This window comes from Myotis nattereri, assembly GCF_964212035.1.
Source record: "Myotis nattereri genome assembly, chromosome: 2".
Lineage (NCBI taxonomy): Eukaryota > Metazoa > Chordata > Mammalia > Chiroptera > Vespertilionidae > Myotis > Myotis nattereri.
Window position 1 is genome coordinate 155,524,851 of NC_138076.1, and position 22,451 is coordinate 155,547,301.

General features: G+C 36.3%; 1 protein-coding gene across 2 annotated transcripts in view; it reads right to left on the minus strand.

Moving 5' to 3' along the window:
- Window positions 1–8,180: 8,180 nt before the first annotated feature.
- Window positions 8,181–22,451, minus strand: part of USP15 (ubiquitin specific peptidase 15) — a 127,472-nt gene continuing 113,201 nt past the window's right edge. For both annotated transcript variants that reach the window (XM_081082312.1, XM_081082313.1), the window contains 6 exons: window positions 21,706–21,776; window positions 21,250–21,365; window positions 20,496–20,645; window positions 18,242–18,345; window positions 15,261–15,349; window positions 8,181–10,117 (listed from right to left, as the gene is read on the minus strand). In XM_081082312.1, coding sequence (XP_080938438.1) covers window positions 9,935–10,117; window positions 15,261–15,349; window positions 18,242–18,345; window positions 20,496–20,645; window positions 21,250–21,365; window positions 21,706–21,776 — 713 coding nt within the window. In that variant the 3' untranslated portion in view covers window positions 8,181–9,934. The remainder of the gene's footprint in view (window positions 10,118–15,260; window positions 15,350–18,241; window positions 18,346–20,495; window positions 20,646–21,249; window positions 21,366–21,705; window positions 21,777–22,451) is intronic.

The window sequence follows — 22,451 nt, forward strand, 5'->3', positions numbered from 1 at the left end:
CATAGAACACACAGGGTTCTTCCAAAGGAAAATGGGGGGAAAAAACATAAGGAGCTATTTTCAGTGACATTGGTTCCAGAAAACAGGCAAGGGGCAGGAAGTCACAGTGTCAATAGCCAAGTCAGTACCAGCTTCTGTGCAAAGCCCAAGTTCAGATGAAAATAGAGCTGATCTTCTGGGCTTTCAAGATCCTGAAGCTCAAGAGGCACATGCAAGTCTTGGGGTTAAGTCATGGAAAGAAACAGAGTATTAGGCAGAGCTTTCCAGCATTTGAGAAACGTCAGAACAAGGAGGAACTCCAGGTCTAGGCTTAGTTTTTTCATGGGAAATCGCGTGTCTACAGGGCCCTTATCTGTCCAGGTAAAAGGAAAGCGACAAGGCTGTATCATACAACCATCAAGCAGGCCCTGAGGAAGGGAGTAGTCCTAGCAGACACAGGGGTGATGAGAACCCTGAGTCATTGACAAAAATGTCAGATTTCAATGATCAAAGAGATAAAAAATTTCCCTGGAAACATACAAGAAACACAACTTTTTATCACAGTTGAGTTGGGTCTGTCTTCTGGGAATGCATGGCCTGTTATAACAGTTGTGAATGCAGGAAGCCAAGAAATCAGAGAGCAAGGTGATAGATACCCTTTGCTTAGGCCTTCAGTATCAACTGGACATGTTCCCATAATGTCCACAGCCCCTGAGGGTGTGGTTCCCTTGGTAGCCCAATATGACCTTTACTAGTCTTTTCAAACTTAAGCAAAAACTCAGGGATGTTAAATAATAAGCCCAACGTTGCCCATTGGTGAGGCCTGATGTCCTGAGAGTATATGGCTTTCATTCCTATTCCTAGTTGTGATTGTATGCTGAATGTAATGCTAGAAAATTTTGTTATTTGCAGTTCCAGGAAGCCAAATCTTTGTGGGAAAACAAAATGGAGTCATATCAGTAGAAACTTATTCCAATTTACCTGTTGTTTTTATTTTAAATATTTTTCTTTATTGATTTTTAGAGAGGGGAATAAAGAGGGAGAAAGAGAAACACTGATTGGCTGCCTCTTGCATATCCCCTACCAGGGATCAAGCCTGCAACCCGGGCATATGCTCTCACCTGGAATCATCAACCTTTTGGTGCAGAGGATGACGCCCAACCAACTGAGCCACACCAGCTAGGGCCCAATCTACCTGTTTTAACCTGGCAGTATAAATATTCATTTTTATTTTGTATCAGTTATGCAGCTTAAAAATTAAAAAGACTTCACAGATCAAATTAGAAGCACTTCTTTAATGTAGGTCTTGGGAAAATCAAAATAAATGCAGCATACAGCTGGGCAATCCTGTCCCTTGCTGGCGAGAACTGACAGCAACCAGACTGTCTCAGATTAATTGTACTAACAAAATAATTCTTAAAACGATTTTTTAAAAAAAATTTATTTCAGAGAGGAAGGGCGAGAAATAGAAACATCAATGATGAGAATCATTGATTGGCAGCCTCCTGCACAACCCTCACTGGGAACCAAGCCCACAACCCGGGCATATGCCCTGACCAGGAATCAATCAAACCATGACCTCCTGGTTCATAGGTCAAGGCTCAACCACTGAGCCACACCCATTGGGCAGACTCAGGTAATTTTAGATAATGATTTATGAAATTGGAGAAAAAAAAGACAACATAATCCATATCTGCTGAAGACAGAGAAAAGGCTTTAAGTGTAAGGCTGTGAAGTTATGCTCATAAACACCTGTAAAAGTCCTATTTGTTAGTATATAACTGGGTTCTAGTATCCAGTATGAAATTTTAATTTTCAAGCTTACCATCACACCAAGACTTCTGCCCCAAGTCTTTCATAAGAGCTAGGGGGAAAATGTACACAAATGAGCAAGTATTAATTTGACTTGTACTACTCATTATTCTTTTGCTAAAAATATGTAAATATATACTTTACATTAACTTCAAAAGCTGAATTTGAGCCTTTCATTGAAGAAACCTTTCATGGGCTTATAGAGGACTCTAGTTGTCCATACCAGAAAACACTGCCTTATTTTGCAAAACCTGAAAGTTTATACCTCCACATCCATTAACTCACTGAATCCTTGCAAGAAAATATCATTTTATGGTTGAGAAAACTGAAATTCAGAAGCAAATGTCTTGTTTAGAGCTAAATGTGGTGACATGGTTCTAAATATGCTTCCTACCATATTTCATTGTCTCCCAACATACTACCCAAATATCTATGATTATTGATGTTCACTGTTTGAATCTGCAGTATTACTTCAACTTATACAATAGATACTTGGCTCATAATTGAATGTAAATCTGAGTTTTATAAACATAAGTTTTATCTTATTAAAGCTGCTTAATATTTAGAAGTCCTATGAGAATTCCATTTCAAATTAAAGAGAATTGTAATTTCTCCATATTTCCAAAAAGTTTTTCTCCCCCTAAATGAGAGCAATTCTAAAATAATTCATATTGGCAGGTGGCTTCGTCTTAAGTAATTTTCAGGACATGGATAATTCACCACAGGAATGAAGGAATTTAGGGGATGAACAAAATACCTGGCACCTTGAGCTTCCTGTGGGAAATGAGTTAAAAGGACATGATGGGATTAATGCTGATGAACTCAGAAAATTAAAAAAATATCCACTTGATATAATAGGAAGATGGTTCACACTATAAAGAATTAAATATTTTCACTACCTATATAGTGAGAACTCAAGGTCCAAAGAAAGCAGGCCCAGGTGAAAGAGTGAAGGCACACAAGCAGAACACAATACATGTCTAAATTATTTAAAACCTAGTGTACCTAAGAATCAATACACAGAGGAGGAATAATTACAATGTCTGTTAATTTATAATGTTCCTTTATGTCTTAAAAGAAAATAAATATTATAAAAAAGTTTTAAGGAGAAACCAAGATGGTGGCATAGGTAAACACCAGAGATTGCTGCCTCGCACAACCACTTCAAAAATACAACTAAAAGACAGAACGGACATCATCCAGAACCACAGGAAGGCTGGCTGAGTGGGAATTCTACAACTAGAAGGAAAGAGAAAAGCATACTGAGACTCAGAGGAGGTGTGGTGCATAAGTAAAATACCAAGGTGCGGAGGTGCATGCGGAGTGGGCTGGAGGCTGAGGACACGATTGTCTTTTTCAATCGGGAGGGAGTCTCAGGCTCCGAGCTCCAGTTCCGGGCGAGTCTCTGGGGACCCAGACTCATACGGGAGAAACAGGACTGTCTGGCATCGGTCGGAACTCGAGGGCAGCTTTCTCTCGGAGGCACTCGCAGCCATTGCCAGGACCTCTGAAGGCAGGACTGAGAGCAGCCATACTGCTCGCTCTGCCCGCCTGTTGATCTCCTGGGACCCTGTCCCGCCCAAGCCCTGCACGGAGGCTATTGCATATGAAAGGTCTGGCCTTTGTAATCTGAAAATTACTTAACAAACAGCAGCTGCTCCAAGGCCCCAGGGCAACTTGCATCGTTTTACAGCTGGCTTGTGCTCCATAGCCTCAAGCAGAGGCTAGATTAGCACCTCCTTAGATCCAAGAGCCAGTGTACCCAGTGGTCAGAGTGGGACCAACTAATTACAACTCCACAGATCTATAAGGGACACACTCAGGGGGCAGACTCAGTGAGCACCAAAGCCCCAGTGAAGCAAGTCTTGCCCCATAAGGGTGTCTTCAGCACAGAAGTTCTCCCACCATAGACACAGCTGATTCTCACAGCCAATTGGCCTGGAGGTCAAATCCTCCCAGTGTTACCTACAACAATCAAGGCTTAACTACAACAAGCCTGTGCACAAAGACCACAAGGGGGTGCACCAAGAGTGTCTACCTCAGGTAATTGGGGAGGCTGAGCCACTGGGCCCTATAGGACACTTAGCACTGAAAGCCACTCTGTCGACACAGCGAAGCATAAAAAATGCCAAGACAAAGAAACAGGACACAAATGACAGAAATGGAGGAAAGCAAACTACTGGATATAGAGTGCAAAGCCACACTTTTAAGGTTTTTCAAGAATTTTCTAGAAACTGCCAATAAACTTTATGAGACCCTCAAGAAATCTAATGAGACCCTTGATGTTGTGATAAAGGACCAACTAGAAATTAAGCATACACTGACTGAAATAAAGAATACTATACAGACTCCCAACAGCAGACCAGATGATCGCAAGAATCAAGTCAAAGATTTGAAATACGAAGAAGCAAAAAACACCCAACCAGAATAGCAAAATGAAAAAAGATTCCAAAGATACGAAGACACTGTAAGGAGCCTCTGGGACAGCTTCAAGCATACCAACATCCGAATTATAGGGGTGCCAGAAGATGAGAGGGAGGAAGATATTGAAAACCTATTTGAAGAAATAATGACAGAAAACTTCCCCTACCTGGTAAAAGAAATAGACTTACAAGTCCAGGAAGTGCAGAGAACCCCAAACAAAAGGAATCCAAAGAGGATCACACCAAGACACATCATAATTAAAATGCCAAGAGCAAAAGACAAAGAGAGAATCTTAAAAGCAGCAAGAGAAAGAAACACAGTTACCTACAAGGGAATACCCATACGACTGTCAGCTGATTTCTCAACAGAAACTTTGCAGGCCAGAAGGGAGGGGCAAGAAATATTCAAAGTGATGAACAGCAAGAACCTACAACCAAGATTACTTTATCCAGCAAAGCTATCATTCAGAATTGAAGGTCAGATAAAGAGCTTCACAGATAAGGAAAAGCTAAAGGAGTTCATTACCACCAAACCAGTATTATATGAAATGCTGAAAGGTATCCTTTAAGAGGAAGAAGAAGAAAAAGGTAAAGATACAAATTATGAACACCAAATACGCATCTATCAACAAGCGAATCTAAAAAGTGAATAATCTGATGAACAGAATGAACTGTTGATTATAACAGAATCAGGGACACAGAAAGGGAGTGGACTGACTATTCTTGGGGGGGAAAGGGGTGTGGGGGGTGCGGGAAGAGATTGGACAATAATCTTGCACCTATGGATGAGGACAGTGGGTGGGGAGTGAGGGCGGAGGGAGGGGTGGGAACTGGGTGGAGGGGAGTTATGTGGGGGGGGGGGGGGGAGGAACCAATGTAATAATCTGAACAATAAAGATTTAATTAAAAAAACACCAAAAAAAAATAAAGTTTTAAGGAGAGACTTCTGTTCTGTTACAAAGTTTAAGAATCCTGAAAGATTTTAACTAAGAATTAAAAAGCAAGAAATATACAAGGTTTAAAACAACAGTTTGGGAAATGGCTGTTGGGATGTGTCCATGTTTATTATTTTCTTTTATTTGTGTAGACTTAATTCCATTGCTTCACCAAACTATATAGAACAAGCCAAAAGTTCCTGATACGAAGGAAAATTCTGAGCAAAATGAGCACCAACTTCAACCATGATTTTCTACAGTAAACATAGCAATACAATTTAAACATTCAAAATATTTGATTTTGTGCATGTTAAAAATATGCAGTCTTATATTTGACAGCATTTCCATTTAAAAGAACAATTTCCAGAGATAACTGTATTCTTAGCTGCTTGTATGATCACATTTAATAGACATTTCTAGAAAAAAATGACATTAAAAACCCACTTGACTGATTTTCCCCTTTGACAGTCTAGTCCGAAATATGTCGTTTTAATTTTAACAACTTATACATTTTCTGGATTCCCTTAATAACCTTTTTTTTTTTTTTCTCACAACACTGGCAATTTCAAGGCTCCCAAAGGCAGAGCTGGGATATAATTATACCATGGTAGAATGTGGGATGAGAATGCATACATTTGTTAAAAATAATTTTTGTACCGTCTGTTTTAAAATTCGTTACCCCATCATTAGTGCAAATAAAGTTTGATCAATATTTTAATTTTGCCATGTACATTTTATCTTCTCAATTCTGATATTTAAAAACCTATTCTATGTAACTTATAAAAATTTGAATATTCTAATTCAGTTTTAAATGAAAGTTTTGTTGCCTGAGCTTTTTGGAAATTCCTTTCTTAATACATAGTAAATATTAAGCACATGAAAAATATACAGATTGAATTGAAATCCCCCCCAACCTAGAATAATGCTCATAAAAAATCCTATGTATTTCTCATTAGAAAAGTCTGATGAAACAATCTAGTATAGTTCTGCAACTTAATATACGTCAGCATGATGCAAACAAACTCTTTTTACTTTATCCTCTGGTATTTGAAATAATTCGGGAGTTACCAACAAAATTACATTTTGAAGACAAGCTGTTTAAAAACAAAAACAATTTTATTGTAGAGTAAAAAAATATTTAAAAAAAATTTCCAGTTCACTTCTTTGGCTCCAAAAATGGAATTTTTCTTTCCTTCTCACTCTTCTGAGATTTTAGCAAACTTATTATTCCTTCCCCTAACGTACAAGAATTCTTCACATTTCTACCTTAAAAAATAAATTGGGAGACATGTATTCATCTACACTATACAAGTAGGGAGGGTGGGAAACATGCAGTAATGAAACGCATTGTCTGTGAAGAACTTTATAAAACAGACTCAAAGTTAGCCTGCTTTTGATAATCACGATGCACTAGTGACAGTACATTCCTCCTCTCTCGGTGAAGGCTCCTACTGGTATGCTTCCCTCACCCTCTTTGGTAAGCCACTGAACGAGGCACCTCCCAATTTCTCTTCTGGCTTCTTATGTCTTCATCTCAATGAAATTACATACTTGATGAAAAAGCACTGTCTTCATACTGTATCAATGGCATTAGTGCTTACTGATCTTCTTTATGCCCAAATCAATGGTTTTCATATCTAGTTGCTAGGAAAGCAAGAATAAAAGTAGGACTACTGAAACCACACAGATTATAAGAGAAAGTGAGACATTTAAATAAAAGACCAGGCGACTGCTTTTTCATAGTTTAATTAAAGCTTAAGTATAGGTGAAGGAAAAGTCCTGAAAATAAGGGTTGCATTTGGGAAAATATAAAGGGTACACTTAAGTTAGATGAACAAGATAAGGCAGAAACTACTATATAACATTTAAATTTAGTAAAAATGGTAATAAATGTACATAAATTGAATTTCAAAAGGGTAAGGTTAATCAATATTCCAGCTGGTATCTTTCTTATTTAAAACGCAAATGCTGAGCTGTAGGTACTTTGGAAGCAGTTATTAGACTCAAGTTATTGAGACTGAAGAAATCAGTAATGAGTATACCACATAGTTCACAAAGTACCGTCCCATCAAATACATGAGCTCATGTGAGCGCTCAACAATCCTGTGAGGCTCTAACAGTGGGAGGTAGTACTTACATCTGAGGATAAATTACTGACTGCACCACATCGTAATCAGGTGATCTTGGGAGTATTATTTAACTGCTTTGTACCTTGGTTTCTCCATATGACAAATGGGATGACTGTCCCTACCTCATAGCTGTTGTGGTAAATGAGAAAATAGATATAACACTTTAATATAACAGCCAGTCCTTGGTGAGTGCTCAATAAATGCTGCTGTTATTGTTATCATTATTTTTACGGGTAAAGAAACATACTTGGAGAGATCTAAGTCATATGAATAGTAAATAGCAAAGCTAGAAGTAGAATTCTAGAATGGACATATCCCTACTACCCTATATTACCAATGAAGATATACTTTTAGAGTATAGATGAGCCTTTTGCATAATTTTTACAGTTTATTTTTTGCAGTTGATAATGTCATTTGAGTTTGACAAATTCCACTGAATTAACAACATCATTTCCAATGAAAAAACATACTGCTTTTAGTGGTAACAGAAGTTAATTACAGGCATTAAAAAGAAATGGTCCCTATGGACAATTAGGGTAGAAACTGGAATCTAGGGTTAGAAAAAGTTAATTTTAGTTTTTTTTTCAACCTAGGAAAAATGGAAATATAGTCTATTAGTAGAGAGCAGAAAGACTGCAAGCTTTGTAACTGCAGGAATTTGTTTACTCTCAAGACTCTTGAAATGATTAGTAGGTACACAAACACTGGTTTAATGAATGTTTAAATTTAAAAAATCAACTTAAAACATGCCCTTAAACAGTAGGATTCACTTTACTCTGACATGCGTTCCTTTCCAGTTTTAACTATATGGTAACTATAAAGTTTGGCATATAATCAGTCAACTACCCATAAAATAGGGAACTTTTTATCAAAAGATTCAAAGTAAGAAATAAAAGACTAAATAAGGCCTTGAATAGCTTTATTGAAATCTGTATAAATAAACATGCACATTTCAAATGTAAACTCAAGTGAACTCAAGTGCAGATAAAATTTTAACCTCTGTCATGCAGGAGGTTAGTTTACATTTTAAAAAAGTAAAGAAAAAAGAAAAAAAAGAAAACAACAACCCCCCCCAAAACAAACAAACAAAAAAACAAAGCAGCTTTTAAAATACCAGGATGTAAAACCAGCTTTAATATCAACATATAAAGCAAAGCCATGATCAACATACCTCATTTATTTATCCTGGTCAAATGCATTTCTTAAAACTTTTAAATGCTAACATAAATAAATAATTTACCAAAATGTGCACTCACAGAGTGAACTTTTATTTACAATACACAATTTATAATCTATTGTATTTGATTAGTTCAAGTGAAGAACATTATACTTTTTGCTTTAATAACAGTAGGACACAAAGCAATTTCTCAGGTAGTCGATATGTGAAATGTGCCCCAGCATTTAGATTTTCTATTAAAGGCAGTATTGTATGCCAATTTACAATACATTCTTTTCAACTAGATCAAAGGGAAAGCAGCAAATGAAAAATGTTTCAAATGTTCACATATATTTTTGGCATCCTGGATCCTTAAATGTGGTGAACTAAAATCAAATTCAAGGTTTGTATGCTTTATATACTGTACAGGTTCTCACTCTGGAACATGCAAATGCCAATTCTCTTATAGCAAGTTACCTTCTGAGAAAAGCTGTAAGGCTATGGTGAATTCCATCAGGAACACACAAAGAAAGTTAACAGACCTACCTTTAAAGCCAATTGTCCAATAATGATTTAAAGGCCAGTATAGGAAAAAAATTTCTCATCCTAAGCTTGATGTAATTATTACTATGGATACAGAATACTATCAAGTCTGTTCTTATATTACAATAATTGGGAGAGCTAAAAGTTGACAAATTACCAAAAAATGGGGTAGAGAAAAACAGACAGCAAAAATTTTAATTTGGGACCAACACCAGATTAAAAATACGCATTTTAATACGAAGAAAGTAAAAAAGAATTTGAATGTCTAAGGAATAGATCCCAACAGCTGTAAAAAACACATTTAACTGAACAATGACTTCAGATGGAGAATGAAATTTAGAACCTGTTTCCACAGTAGCAATAAGATGATTTTAATGACACTACAAAAGGAAGTAACTTTTTCAAGATTGTTTCTTTTATCATGATTTGGTTTTTTAATAGGCCCACACTGATTACCAGGGATAGTTTGAAAATTTGGTTTTCCAAGGATACTACTGCAGTATTTATGCCACATTGATACTGCAGCTAAATGACTAATGCACATGAACTAGATTATTCAAAAACTAAGTTCAGCCATAGTTTTCTCGCAGTATTATTAGAGCAAAAAATGACCAACATCCACAAATTTAACATTTGTCATTAATTAACTCACATCCAAAAAAATTAAAGAAAACATATTCATCAAAACAGCAGCAAACTTAGAAGGGATTTATTTGTGATTTCCTATATATATTTAGCTTGTAAATACAAGACTGTAAATGTATTAAGAGACAATTTCTGTTAAAGTTTTCATTGTGTTTCACTTCAAGTACTGCACAAGTTAAAATCTGATAAAGGATTTACATTCAGTTATCTGAAACTCCCCATCTCAGACGTTTGTTTAATGTGGTGGATAACTTCATTTCAATCGCTACCACCAGCAGGAAAGTCTCTCTTTTATGGCTTCTAGGACTTTCATTAGTTAGTATGCATACAATTTTCGTTTTCTATATCATTGTCATTATCATTGCTATCTTCATCACTTTCTAATGGGATGCCTGCGGCAGCTGAAGCACCTTTAGTTTCTCGGTCAAGAGGGAAAAAGCCAGTTCCACTGAAAGTGTCTTGTCTCTGGTAGAAGAGTACATATGCTGCTTTGGACTGTTAAAACAAGCAGAGGATGTTAAAAAGGTCATGATTCTCAAAGGTCACATTAAATAATATAGTATGAATTTTTACCTGGCAACCAATTTTGGTGATAGGGCACACATCAAATATAAAAAAAACCACAGTCAGATGGAAGTTACAAAAACTGATTAAATATAAGATTACTTCTACTTATAGAAGTGGAATGGTCACTGGAATTTTAACCTTTTTATTCTTTTCTAAGTTAGTTGGACAGGTGAATAAATGCAACAATATAACAGATTAACCTAGGTACTCTAACATGAGCTAGAATTCTATGCCTTCTTCCCTCTTATCTCTAAGAACCTTCTTTGTAATTCTAATCACATCATTCATTGTTTGCTGTAGAGTCCAACTTCTGTCTTAAGGCTATTGTTCCATCAACCAACACTGTGTATCTTGAAGGAGTCCTTATTTACTGGACTTTTTTTTTTTTTTTAAATATTTTATTGATTTTTTACGGAGAGGAAGGGAGAGGGATAGAGAGTTTGAAACATCGATGAGAGAGAAACATCGACCAGCTGCCTCCTGCACACCCCCCAGTGGGGATGTGCCCACAACCAAGGCACATGCCCTTGACCGGAATCGAACCTGGGACCCCCGAGTCCGCAGGCTGACGCTCTATCCACTGAGCCAAACCGGTTCGGCTACTGACTTCTTGACATCAAAAGTCTTCCTCAGCCAGAATGGTAATCTAATATTTATCATTTACTCTCCTGCACACTCATCAATTCACTATGACCTAATAGCTGCCCAACCATTTTAATGAAATAGTTTTCACTAGGGTCAATAGCCTCCTATAAACAAATTAAATAAATGCCTTTTTTAGTTCTTTCAGTCAGTCTCTCTGTAGCATTTTATGCTCTACTACTCTTCCCTGAATCCAACCATTTTTAGCTTCTGTGATACAACTTAGATTTTCTATCTCTATGGTTTCTTTTGACTTTTCTTTGGGCTCATTAAATCCTATCCTTTAAAGAAATCACGTTCTGTCTTAAGCCCATAACTCTTTCTCAATCTGTATCTTCTCAGTAGGTGACTCATTCAACCTAAGGCTTCAACTCCTACCTAGGGCCCACAACTCAAGCCAATTCTCACCCCTGAACTCTAATCCTATTAGTCCAAATACATAAAGAGACTTTCCACTTAGCTATCATACAGGCACCTCAAACTTCAATGCAAATTTTCTTTCTTTAGTTCCTATTTTAGTAAATTGTAATTTTTTCCTCTTTGCATGTCTATTCTATATCTGTATCTTCATTTATATCTAATCTTAATCTTAACTTAATCTTAAGTTCTTGTAATTCTATCTAGTAAATCTCATAAATCCATTCTCCCCTTGTCTATACACTTACTACCACTAAAGTTGACATCCTATCTAATAAAAGAGAAACATGGTAATTGGCGTACGACCGCTACCCTTCCCATTGACTAATCAGTGAGATATGCAAATTAACTGCCAGCCAAGATGGCGGCCAGCAGCCAGGCAGCCTGAAACTAACATGAGGATTCCTTGCTTCAGTGATGGAGGAAACCAACGCTTCCCGCCTGCTTTGCCGGCCTCTGAGCCTGCAGTTTAAGAAACATTGTAACGAATATAAAAGCTAAACAAAACCCCAGAAACCTGCTTTCAGCGAGGCCGGGATCTTAGAGCTAGAGTTATACAGTGTTTCGATCATAGAACCGAAACAAACCAGATACCTTCTTTCAGCATCAGAAGCCTCAGAGCTGGAGCCAGAGCTAAAGATGGCCCAGAATAAAAAAGAAAAAGAAAAAAGGAGAAGTTGGGAGCTTCAGTCCCAGCCTGAAAACAGCCCTCTGCCCCTCACCCAGACTGGCCAGGCACCCCAGTAGGGACCCCCACCCTGAAGGGTGTGTGACCAGCTGCAAACAGCCATCATCCCTTCATCCAGGCTGGCCAGGCACCCCAGTGGGGAACCCCACCCTGATCCAGGACACCCTTCAGGGCAAACCAGCCGGCCCCCACCCGTGCACCAGGCCTCTATCCTATATAGTAAAAGGGTAATATGACTCCCAGCACTAGGATCAGCGGAGCCGAGAGGCCTTCCGGCACCGGGATCAGCGTGACAGGGTGCAGCCCCAAACCCCCTGATTGCCCTGCGGCTCTGTGTGTGACAGGGAGCGGGGCCACAACCTCCCTATCCACACTGCTCTGTTCGTGACAGGGGAAGGCACCCCAACCCCCTGATCAGCCCTGCTCTGTGCCTGATAGGGGGGAGCTCCCCAACCCCCTGATCGCCCTGCGGCTCTGTGTGTGACAGGGTGCGGCGCCCCACCGCCCAACCCCCCCCCCCCCCCACGGGCCCTGCTCTGTGTGTGACGGGGTAGAGCCATAACCTCCCCCCCGGCCCTGCCCCGAGTGTGAGAGTGGCGGGACCCCAACCACCTGATCGGCCCTGCTCTGTGGGTGATAGAGGGCGGCGCCCCAACCCCCTGATCCACCCTGCCCTGAGTGTGACAGGGGGCGGTGACCCAACTCCCCTATCGGCCCTACTCTGTGAGTGATGGGGGGAGCTCCTCAACCCCCTGATCGGCCCTGCTCTGTGCATGACAGGTACGGAGCCCCAACCCCCGTATGGGCCCTGCTCTGTGCGTGACAGGGGGCAGCGTCCCAACCCCCTGATTGGTCCTGCTTTGTGCATGACAGGGTACGGAGCCCCAACCCCCCTGATGGGCCCTGCTCTGTGCGTGACAGGGGGTGGTGCTACAACCTCCCCATCGACCCTGCCTTGAGTGTGACAGGGGGCGGTGCCCTAACCCCCCAATCAGCCCTACCCTGAGTGTGACTGAGGGTGCCATTGCAACCTCCCAATCTGCCCTGCTCTGTGCATAACAGGGGAAGGCACCCCAACTCCCCAATCGGCCCTGCTCTGAGCCCGACCAGGGGCTGCACCTAGGGATTGGGCCTGCCCTCTGCCACCCGGGAGCAGGCCTAAGCCAGCAGGTTATCTCCCGAGGGGTCCCAGACTGCGAGAGGGCACAGGCCGGCCTGAGGGACCCCCCTCCCCCCTGAGTGCACAAATTTTTGTGCACCGGGCCTCTAGTACAATATTATATTAGTTTCAGGTGGACAATATAGTAGATTTAGAAGCTTTTATTGCTTAAATTACATGACAGCCTCCCTTCTGCTGGTGGCAGAACATGGCCTTTCTGCTTTTCTCAGTGCCCTTCAATCTATCTTCTATAGTGTTCTCAGATGTTAAGATGCAAATTTAATAATGTCCTATTACTTAACAATCACCCAATGCTTCTCACAGCCTTTTAAAAAAAAAAAATATCTAAATAAAGAAGAAAGTCACTTGTCTTAATCCGAGTCCCAAATTTAGCTAATTTCTGCCCCATATTCTTAACAAGAATCTTTCTTTCAGTAATACTAAATTATTTGCTGTTTCCCTAAATGTCATGCTCTGTCATGCTTCCTTACTTTTGTAGGTACTGTTCTTTTTGCATAGAATATTTTGTTTCTTTTGTCTAATTTACTCTTATTTGTACTTGCAGACTTAGGTTAAACACTACTTTATGAAAACTTCCCTGCAGTGGTCCTGTCTCCTTTAACCCCAAATCACATAAGACAGCTGCCTCCTTTCAATGTAGCCAAAATATTTAATAGCACTTATCATATATAATCGTTAATTTGCTTATCTGTCATCTTTAGATTGTAAACCTCTTGAAATGATATTTGTCTTTTAACCTAGCTTACAATAGTTTTAAATATAGACTCAAGTACTTGTTGACTAAATGAAGAACCATTATTAAGATGCAAGGAAACATCTAATTCATATATTATATATAAACAAGATATTTATTTGAAGGCAAGATTAGAGCAGTGTTGTCAAAAAGACTTTGAAAAAGGATGTAACTATTTCAGGATTGAAAAGTGAGAGATATGACTTGACATTAGAAGTCTAAATATGAACCGGAAGTGTAGTCAATTTAGGCCTATACACATTTTAAAAAATATTAGAGTTCAAGTCTGTTCTCTGTTATAGCTATAAGGAGATAAGCAACAGTACAAAATTTATATGTATATACATATATTACATATACATAAAGAATAAAACATTTGTAGGGAAACAACTCAAAATTATGTTTCACCTGTTCATCCAATGACAGGTCAAAACCATGTCAAATAAATGGGCCTAGAAGTTTATTAATTTACAAAGTTGAACAATTTAGGTTGAAGAATTTTAAAGTATTATAAACTAGAACAAATGCTAGTCTCTGCCCTCAGGAATATATAATTTAAACTTAGAAAAATGGTAAAGCAGTCAGCACTTTACACATCAACAGAAAACTTCTGTATAGAAAATATCACATGAGTAAATACTATATTTCTTAATCTTTATAATTCTTAATATTTATAATATGATCAATAAATAAAACTTATAGAAAGGCAAAATTCATAGAAATATAAGCTTTTATCAAGCAAATCTTAACTTTCTTCTTAGAATATACAAGTCATCTTTTTGTCAATCAATATCTTATAATAAAAATCTGCTCTGATGGGAAGCAAAACAAATGCCAATATTTTGGCTCTGGCTGTAACTGATAAACTGATGCAAGTGTGACTAGATGTAGCTTCCTAATTTTTCTGCTATTTAGAAAATATTAAAGTAACAATACAAAGGGTTAATTAAAAAATATATATATATGATTTCTTTTACCTAATTATGTAATTTTGAGTTTAACTGTCATAAAGGATAAGACTTTACTTTTAAAATCATATGTATAGTAAGGCCCTTAAAGGACTTCTTTTTCTACTTTAATATTCTGACTTTAAGTAGTCTAGAAATGTCTGAGCCTATTTTCTAGAGAAAAATTTTTATTATAAAAAGAAGTTATTATTTTCCTTAGAAAACTCCAATTTTCATGTTGAAAACTACCAGGAAAATTTTCACGTTGCAATTTGTACTTTTAAATTTGTTAGTGGGCAAATTTAAAAAACAAATTTTCACTTAGGGGACAATTTTACATTTCTTTAAATCAGAGCAAGTTTATCTTAGCTATTAGAATTGCTAGAAGACAGACTACAGTATACTATGGTCCCTTTTTAAAACAGTGGTTTTCTTGATTTTCAGAAAATAAAAGACATACTTACCACAATCTGGTCTTCAGATGCAGTTGAGACACTACTGTCATCAAAGTAGTACCATTTTCCATCATCTTTATTTTTTGCAAAAGCAGTATCTAATGAAAAAATATAACCACCTCTATAACTGAAATAATTTATGGTTTCCATTAAAACCTTAAAATCATATGTGTGAGGAACACCTATTAAAATTATATGATAATCATCTATATAAGGCCTGTTATACATTCAACTGATTTCATTGATTAAAAGTTTTTAGAATAATTTCCTAAAATCTACATGCCTATGATACTTTTCATAAGATGAATTTGTAACTTTTTTTCATCTCAGGGACAAACAGAACAGATTTGTTATTTATTTATTTTAGATTTGTTATTATTTTTTTAATTCACAGAGTAACAATACTAATGACAACAAATGGTAATTAACATTTATCATGTACCAGGCACAGTGGTATGCACTTTCTGTGCATTATTCATAAAGAAAGTGTCATTATTATCCTTCCAATTTCAGAGATGGAGAAAGTGAGGCATCTTGCCCAACAGTGTAGCTGTTAGGTAGCAGAGTTAGGATTCAAAGCCAGGTCTGCCTCTGACTCCAAAGTTTGAAACTCTACCTATAATTTAAATTTTCTATGACAAAATTTTCTAACAATACTAGCCCACTAATTTATAGTGGTTTTCACACTATAATAATTTTCATTCTTTAATAAAAGTACAAAGCAAGAGAAAGGTAAAAAGTGATTAATTTGCACAAGTTTTAAAGTTTTGCTTCATCTTGAAGTTAAAAAAAATTGCCCCCTTTCCCATCCCATGTTTTGTATAAACTACTTAATAACTGAGGAAACAAAGTTGCAAAATGTCCTGAAAACAGTTATCTGCTGTCATAGCTTCTAAAAAGTGACACTTTATAGGCCACGACTTCTAAATAATTCTACCCATCACAAAACAAATGCATTGTTCTTCTGAGTGGAGCCTATTGTGGGCCATATATTTGTCAATATGAACTCACAACTGCTACCCTCAGAAATGAAGAGAAACATTGTTAGGCTGAATAAAAAGACAAAAATCTAACAATATGGTTTATAAGAGAGACAAATCCTATAAAAAGGCATACAGAGTTTGCAAATTAAATGTTATTAAAAGAAAGCTAGATTAACATTTATAATTCTGAGAAAAATAAAAGAACATCAAATCCTGGTAAAAGAAACAAAAGAGAAAGAAGAGCTACCCATTATAAACATAAATACAATTAATAATGTAAAACAATATCAGTAGAAGTCCTGACAAATTCCTCTCAAAAAAAGAATAAATATAAAAAATGACCAGAAATAGTAATAATTTGAATACATTTGGTAAGCAGAAATTATTAGTGAACTCTATGTTTGAATAGGAAAATACCTATTTTTCAAGCACACAAACATTAAGGAACAGACCATTTATTAAGCCACATGGAAGCCTGAATAAACCCTCCTATGGATTAATACAGACAGTGCCTGTAACAAAATAAAATTCAGAATAAAAGAAGAGTTTTATAAAAACCATGTATTTAGAAAAGTATATAGCTGAAAATATGACATTCCAAACTTGATGGGATACAGATAAAAGCAGTAAAGGAAAATTTAGAACTTTTATTATAGCCTTCAACTTGGGATGAGGGTGAGGAAGTGGGGGGGGGGGGGGGTTGGAAAGTCAAAAGCATTCAACTCAAAAAGCTGGGAAAGAACAACAGAGCAAACCCAAAGTAACAAGAAGAAAAATATACCAAAGGGAAGAGAAGAAATCAATAAGATAGAACACATACATGTAATAGATAGGAAAATTTAATAAAATGTAAAGCTAATTCTTTGGACAGAGTAATAAGACAGACTTAAGAAGACCAATTAAAAAAAGAGAAAAAAGACAAAGGAAAAAATAGCATAAGAGTATTATAAACAATTCTTCTCAAATAAATTGGAAAACATAGATATATTTTTTGAAAAATAGAAAATGCCACAATGTGCACATTTTGGAAAAAAGAAAACTGAATAGACTTTACAAAGCATGACATAAATAAAAAGTTTAAGGCTGTAAAGCCCAGGTAAGATAATTTTTACAGGTTAATTCTACTACACTTCATGAATACTTAATTCCTATACAATGCTAGCTGCTTCAGGAAACAGATAAAGTATCCCAGCCTGTTTTATTAGAGTAGACATTTCATTTACACATTAATTGTTACAGCGTGCAGTTCCACAGTGTAGCGGTTAGCACAAATTAAATTTAACAATCCTAAATAAAATTAGTTAACCAAATCCAACAGGGTATATAAAAAATACTAAAAGATAAGTTGGATTTTCCAGGAATGCAAAGATGGTTCAATGAAAAATCTATCAACTAAAGTGTGTAGACTGGTATAACCATCCTGGAGAACCATCTGGAAGTACCTGAACACTTATGACCCAACAATCTCACTTCTGGGTATGTAGCTCAAAAAAATTCTCACAAAGGGGAACATAAACAATAATGTTTATCAGTCTTACGGTGGTAGAATGTTAAAGGCAATTTGGATATCCATCATGAAATAAGTAGAGATAAAATATGGTACCTGTAAGTTATGAGTGTTTAGAAGCAATGGACTACATGGACATTTCTTATGGTAAGAGAAAAAGATGAGATTTATAGCACAGTACCAATCATGTAATTTAACAATGATGCATGATCTATAAGAACACATACATTAAACACATTAGAAGGGAAAGGGAAGGAGAACGGAGAAGGACAGTAGCCCTGAATAGACAAGTATGAACTGAGTATGAATAATTCAATCCTCTATGCCTTTTTGAAAACATTCAAAAGCAGATTTGTTCATTAATCAATATTTATTGAACAACTACTACATGTAAGACACACCTCATATTTTCCCCTTAAGGAATAATAAATATCTTAAGGAAAAAAGTCTGGAGTTATCAAACATCATGATTTTAGCAGAAAAGTAAACTGTCAACTTACAGTGTCCTCCTCCCATCCCTCCATAGTGGTTGGAAACAGCAATCAAATTATAGCGGCAAGGACCTGCATTTGGATTAATTAGGAATTCCGACATATCCAAGTCACTGTTTTAAAGACAGATCAAATTAGTCTTATGTTCTACCTACATGTAATGAATTCTATTCCCCTCTATCAGTGTTGTTTGACATTAATATCTCTAAAGAAATTACTAAGAGACAAATAACTCTATAAAGCAAATCATGTATATACTCCTGAGATTTGAATGTTTTGTCAAAAATTTTCTTAGGGGTTGAGAATTTAAAAATTATCCAGTGATTGTTGTTATTCAGATTAATGTTTTGATGCTAATACATTTAATTTTCGGCACATGGAAAAGTATTCATCACTATTTACCTAACATCTAGGTCCTTTTTGTTTTTGTATTTTTAAAGTCATTTTAAGAAATGAATTATTTAAAGAAAAATAAAGGGATAACGAAAAACAACTTTCTTGGAAATATTATAATAATTTAAATATATCTAACCCCCAATATTTTTTCTAAATTTCCTGATTCTGACAATCTATCTGTATATCCCAAATGGTCAACATTCTGTGACATGTAATCAGCTGTTTATAATCTGCCTCTCATGAAACTGGAACATGACCATGTTATAGCTTACCATTACTTCTGGTTACACTTTTTGTACTTGCCTCACTGAAAAACAATAATGATTCTGAACTACTTTCTCTAATAGGTTCTAGAGATTATCATTACTTCTGGTTATCCTTGTACTTATATAGTCAAAATGTCATATTCTTTAAACTCTGATGGCTCATAATTTTGTAAAACAGAAAATTACCATTTTTTGGTTCCATAATTGCAAAACATTTTCAATTTTATTTATTGTTATTATTTTTAATCGTCACCCGAGAATACGTATCCATTGATTTTTGAGAAAGAGGAAGAGAGAAGGGGAAGGAGGGAGGGAGGGAGAGATGAGAGGGGGAGGGAGAGAAGGAGAGAGGGAAAGATGGTGAGAGGGAGAGAGAGAGAAAGAGAAAAACATCGATGTGAGAAACATTGATTGGTTGCTTCCCGTGCACCCTGACTGTGTTTGAACCTGCAAACTGGGTATGTGCCTTGACAAGGAATCAAACCTGAGACCTTTCAGTGTATGGGATGATGCTCCAACCAACTGAACCACATCAGCTAGGGCAACATTTTAAATTTATAATCACCAATTAGAATAAGCAATCCACAGAATGTTTTTAATACTATATCATTTATTTCCTTCCAATCACCTTTATATACCTGCCTTAAGCATTTGTCTAGTTATTAACTATAGCAAGTAAATTTGGTGCAGAAATATCATGAAATGTATAAAAATACTATCAATGTTCTTTAGCAAAATTGGAAAGTATGAAGTTCTTGTTGCATAATTTTGTTCCATAAAGTCCTTCCTGGACTACATGAATGAGATACAATATTCCCTTTTTGTCCTTCTGAATTCTCAATTATATTCAGTGAAAGCTTAAAAAGAGAGGAATACAAAGATGCTACATCTCCAGACCACTTCATACCTTTCTACGAATATGATATCATACTCTGGACAATGCAATAAGAAAACTGAAGGAGTCCTAACCAGTTTGGCTCAGTGGATAGAGCGTCGGCCTGCGGACTGAAGGGTCCCAGGTTCGATTCTGGTCAAGGGCATGTACCTTGGTTGCGGGCACATCCCCAGTGGGGGGTGTGCAGGAGGCAGCTGATCAATGTTTCTCTCTCATTGATGTTTCTGACTCTCAATCTCTCTCTCTTTCTCTCTGTAGAAAATCAATAAAATATATTAAAAAAAGAAAAAGAAAAACTGAAGGTGGTGACACAATATCACTACTGTGTTATCTTTCTAAACAATTTTATTATTGTTTTTATATATTACTTTAATCTTTAAAAAAAAAGGATATTTAGGAAAAACTGATGATTGATTCCTAAGAAAAAATAAAACCACCCAAGGTCACATGAGTATCTTAGATTTATAAACAGGGACAACAAATCCATAACAATGTTAATACAGAATGAGTTTTATTCTTTTTAAGTATATTTTCTTTTTGTTCTTCAAAAAAATCTCTAAAGTAGGAATAAAGATTGTTATTGATCGTTATGAACTGTTAGAACTACTCAAAAATACACTCAAAACCTGAGACTGTGTCCAATGCTACCTGATGACTAAAAAAAGTTAGAGCTGTCTGATGTTTATGAAGCATAATTAAAACTTACATGATAGGAAAATCAACTAAGGTATCCAACTTGTCTCTCATGTATCGACTATAGGAAAATCGCTTGAGATGTACCACAAGTACTGGAGGCAGGGACCATAAATCCAATTTCTTTGTGGCTTGCTGATGTTCTTTACAATTTGGGCAATACCTAAAATGAAGGGAAACACTTAAAGCTTGATAGAGGCAATTAAAACAATGTGTATTTAAAAAGTTTGAAAAGTTCTACATTATTTTAGTGAGCAGTTATTGTATGCCTAATATACACCAAATAGATTTAATAGGAATTCCCATTATTTTTATATTCAATACATATTCCAAATAGTTTAACTATTATGAATTTGTAAATAAATATTCAAATAAATGACGAAGGCTAGATTATTTACATTTCAGTATGCTAATTCTGCCGAGATGCAGGTATTAGAAAAATCTCAAAATTTCTGGGCTCTAATTAAATTAATAATACCACAAAACATATTACAATTTTCCTAAAACAGTTTCTCTCAAAATGGCAGCACTGCTAAAAATTCTCAAGAAAAAGTAATTATTATGAAAAATATAATAGTGGAATTAAAGCTTAACATTTTAATACTTTTAAAGACATTTTCATCCCTCTTAATAAAATATATAAATAAATGCTTATTATTTAAAATATCAAAGGGAATTTAGCTATCACCTTTCTAACTTGATGGACCACATACCTCCATATAAACCTTAAAAAAAATTAGAAACAACTATTTAACTTTGTTTCTTACCAGGGATCTTCAGCACCTAGCTTTTCTTTTGTTGTAAAAAGCTCAATACAATCTTTTAATTTCACAAAGGGTTTTTTAGGCGGTTTATATTCCACACTTTCATGTTTTTCAAAATCCTAAAGAGAAGTATTTCTTGAGTTAAGAGAACAAATGAGACAAAACTCATTTTAGTGATACCATGTTACTATGAATAGTAATGAAAAACTCGCAAACTTCCTCAAAAGAATCATAAAGCTTATTTCAGCTAAGATTTACACCACACTTCTAAATAAGTTCTATATAGACACTTAAAAACAACTAAAAAGTATAAACAGAAAGCATGTTTAAAACAAATATTTTCTAGTACATAACCAACCAATTTTTTACTGGCAAAATAAATACATTTGGTAGAAGCAAAAGAATGCAACAAAACAGTGTGATGAAGACGGAAAATATAAAAAAAGAGTGATGACTTACCTCAGCAGCATTTTCATCAAAATATCTTTTTTTCAAATCAGGATCCCAATCCAAAGCAAGAAAAGATCTTTCTAAGGTGGAAAACATATTTTTCTTTAAAATTTAATATGCCTTAGTGTTAAGATCAGTGTATTTTAATGTTAAGACATATGTGAGAATAAACATATAACAATCTCTTTTACTTTGATTAGGTCCGTGGTCGGCAAACTGCGGCTCGCGAACCACATGCGGCTCTTTGGCCCCTTGAGTGTGTCTCTTCCTAAGCCTTAGGAGTACCCTAACTAAGTTAATAACAATGTACCTACCTATACAGTGTAAGTTTAAAAAATTTGGCTCTCAAAAGAAATTTCAATCGTTGTACTGTTGATATTTGGCTCTGCTGACTAATGAGTTTGCCAACCACTGTATTAGGTGATCAGGGCAAATCATTGTTTCTAAACCATTATAGTATTTTAGGAATTAAAAACCCAAAACAAAACTTAAGCATAAGTCCAACCTCTATTTAATAAACATTAACATTTATTTTAGTACTAGAAGCCTGGTGCACGAAATTTGAGTAGGATGGGGGGTGGCCTTCAGCCCAGCCTGCGACCTCGGACATCCCTCTTGCAATCTGGGTGCTGCACGCACCAGTGACCATACTTTTCATACAGGTGACAGACATCTTGCTGTTGTATAGCAGCTACATTTTTTTGCCCTGATTATAAAAAGTAGTACCTAACATGATCCTTCTGAGGAGGTAGTGC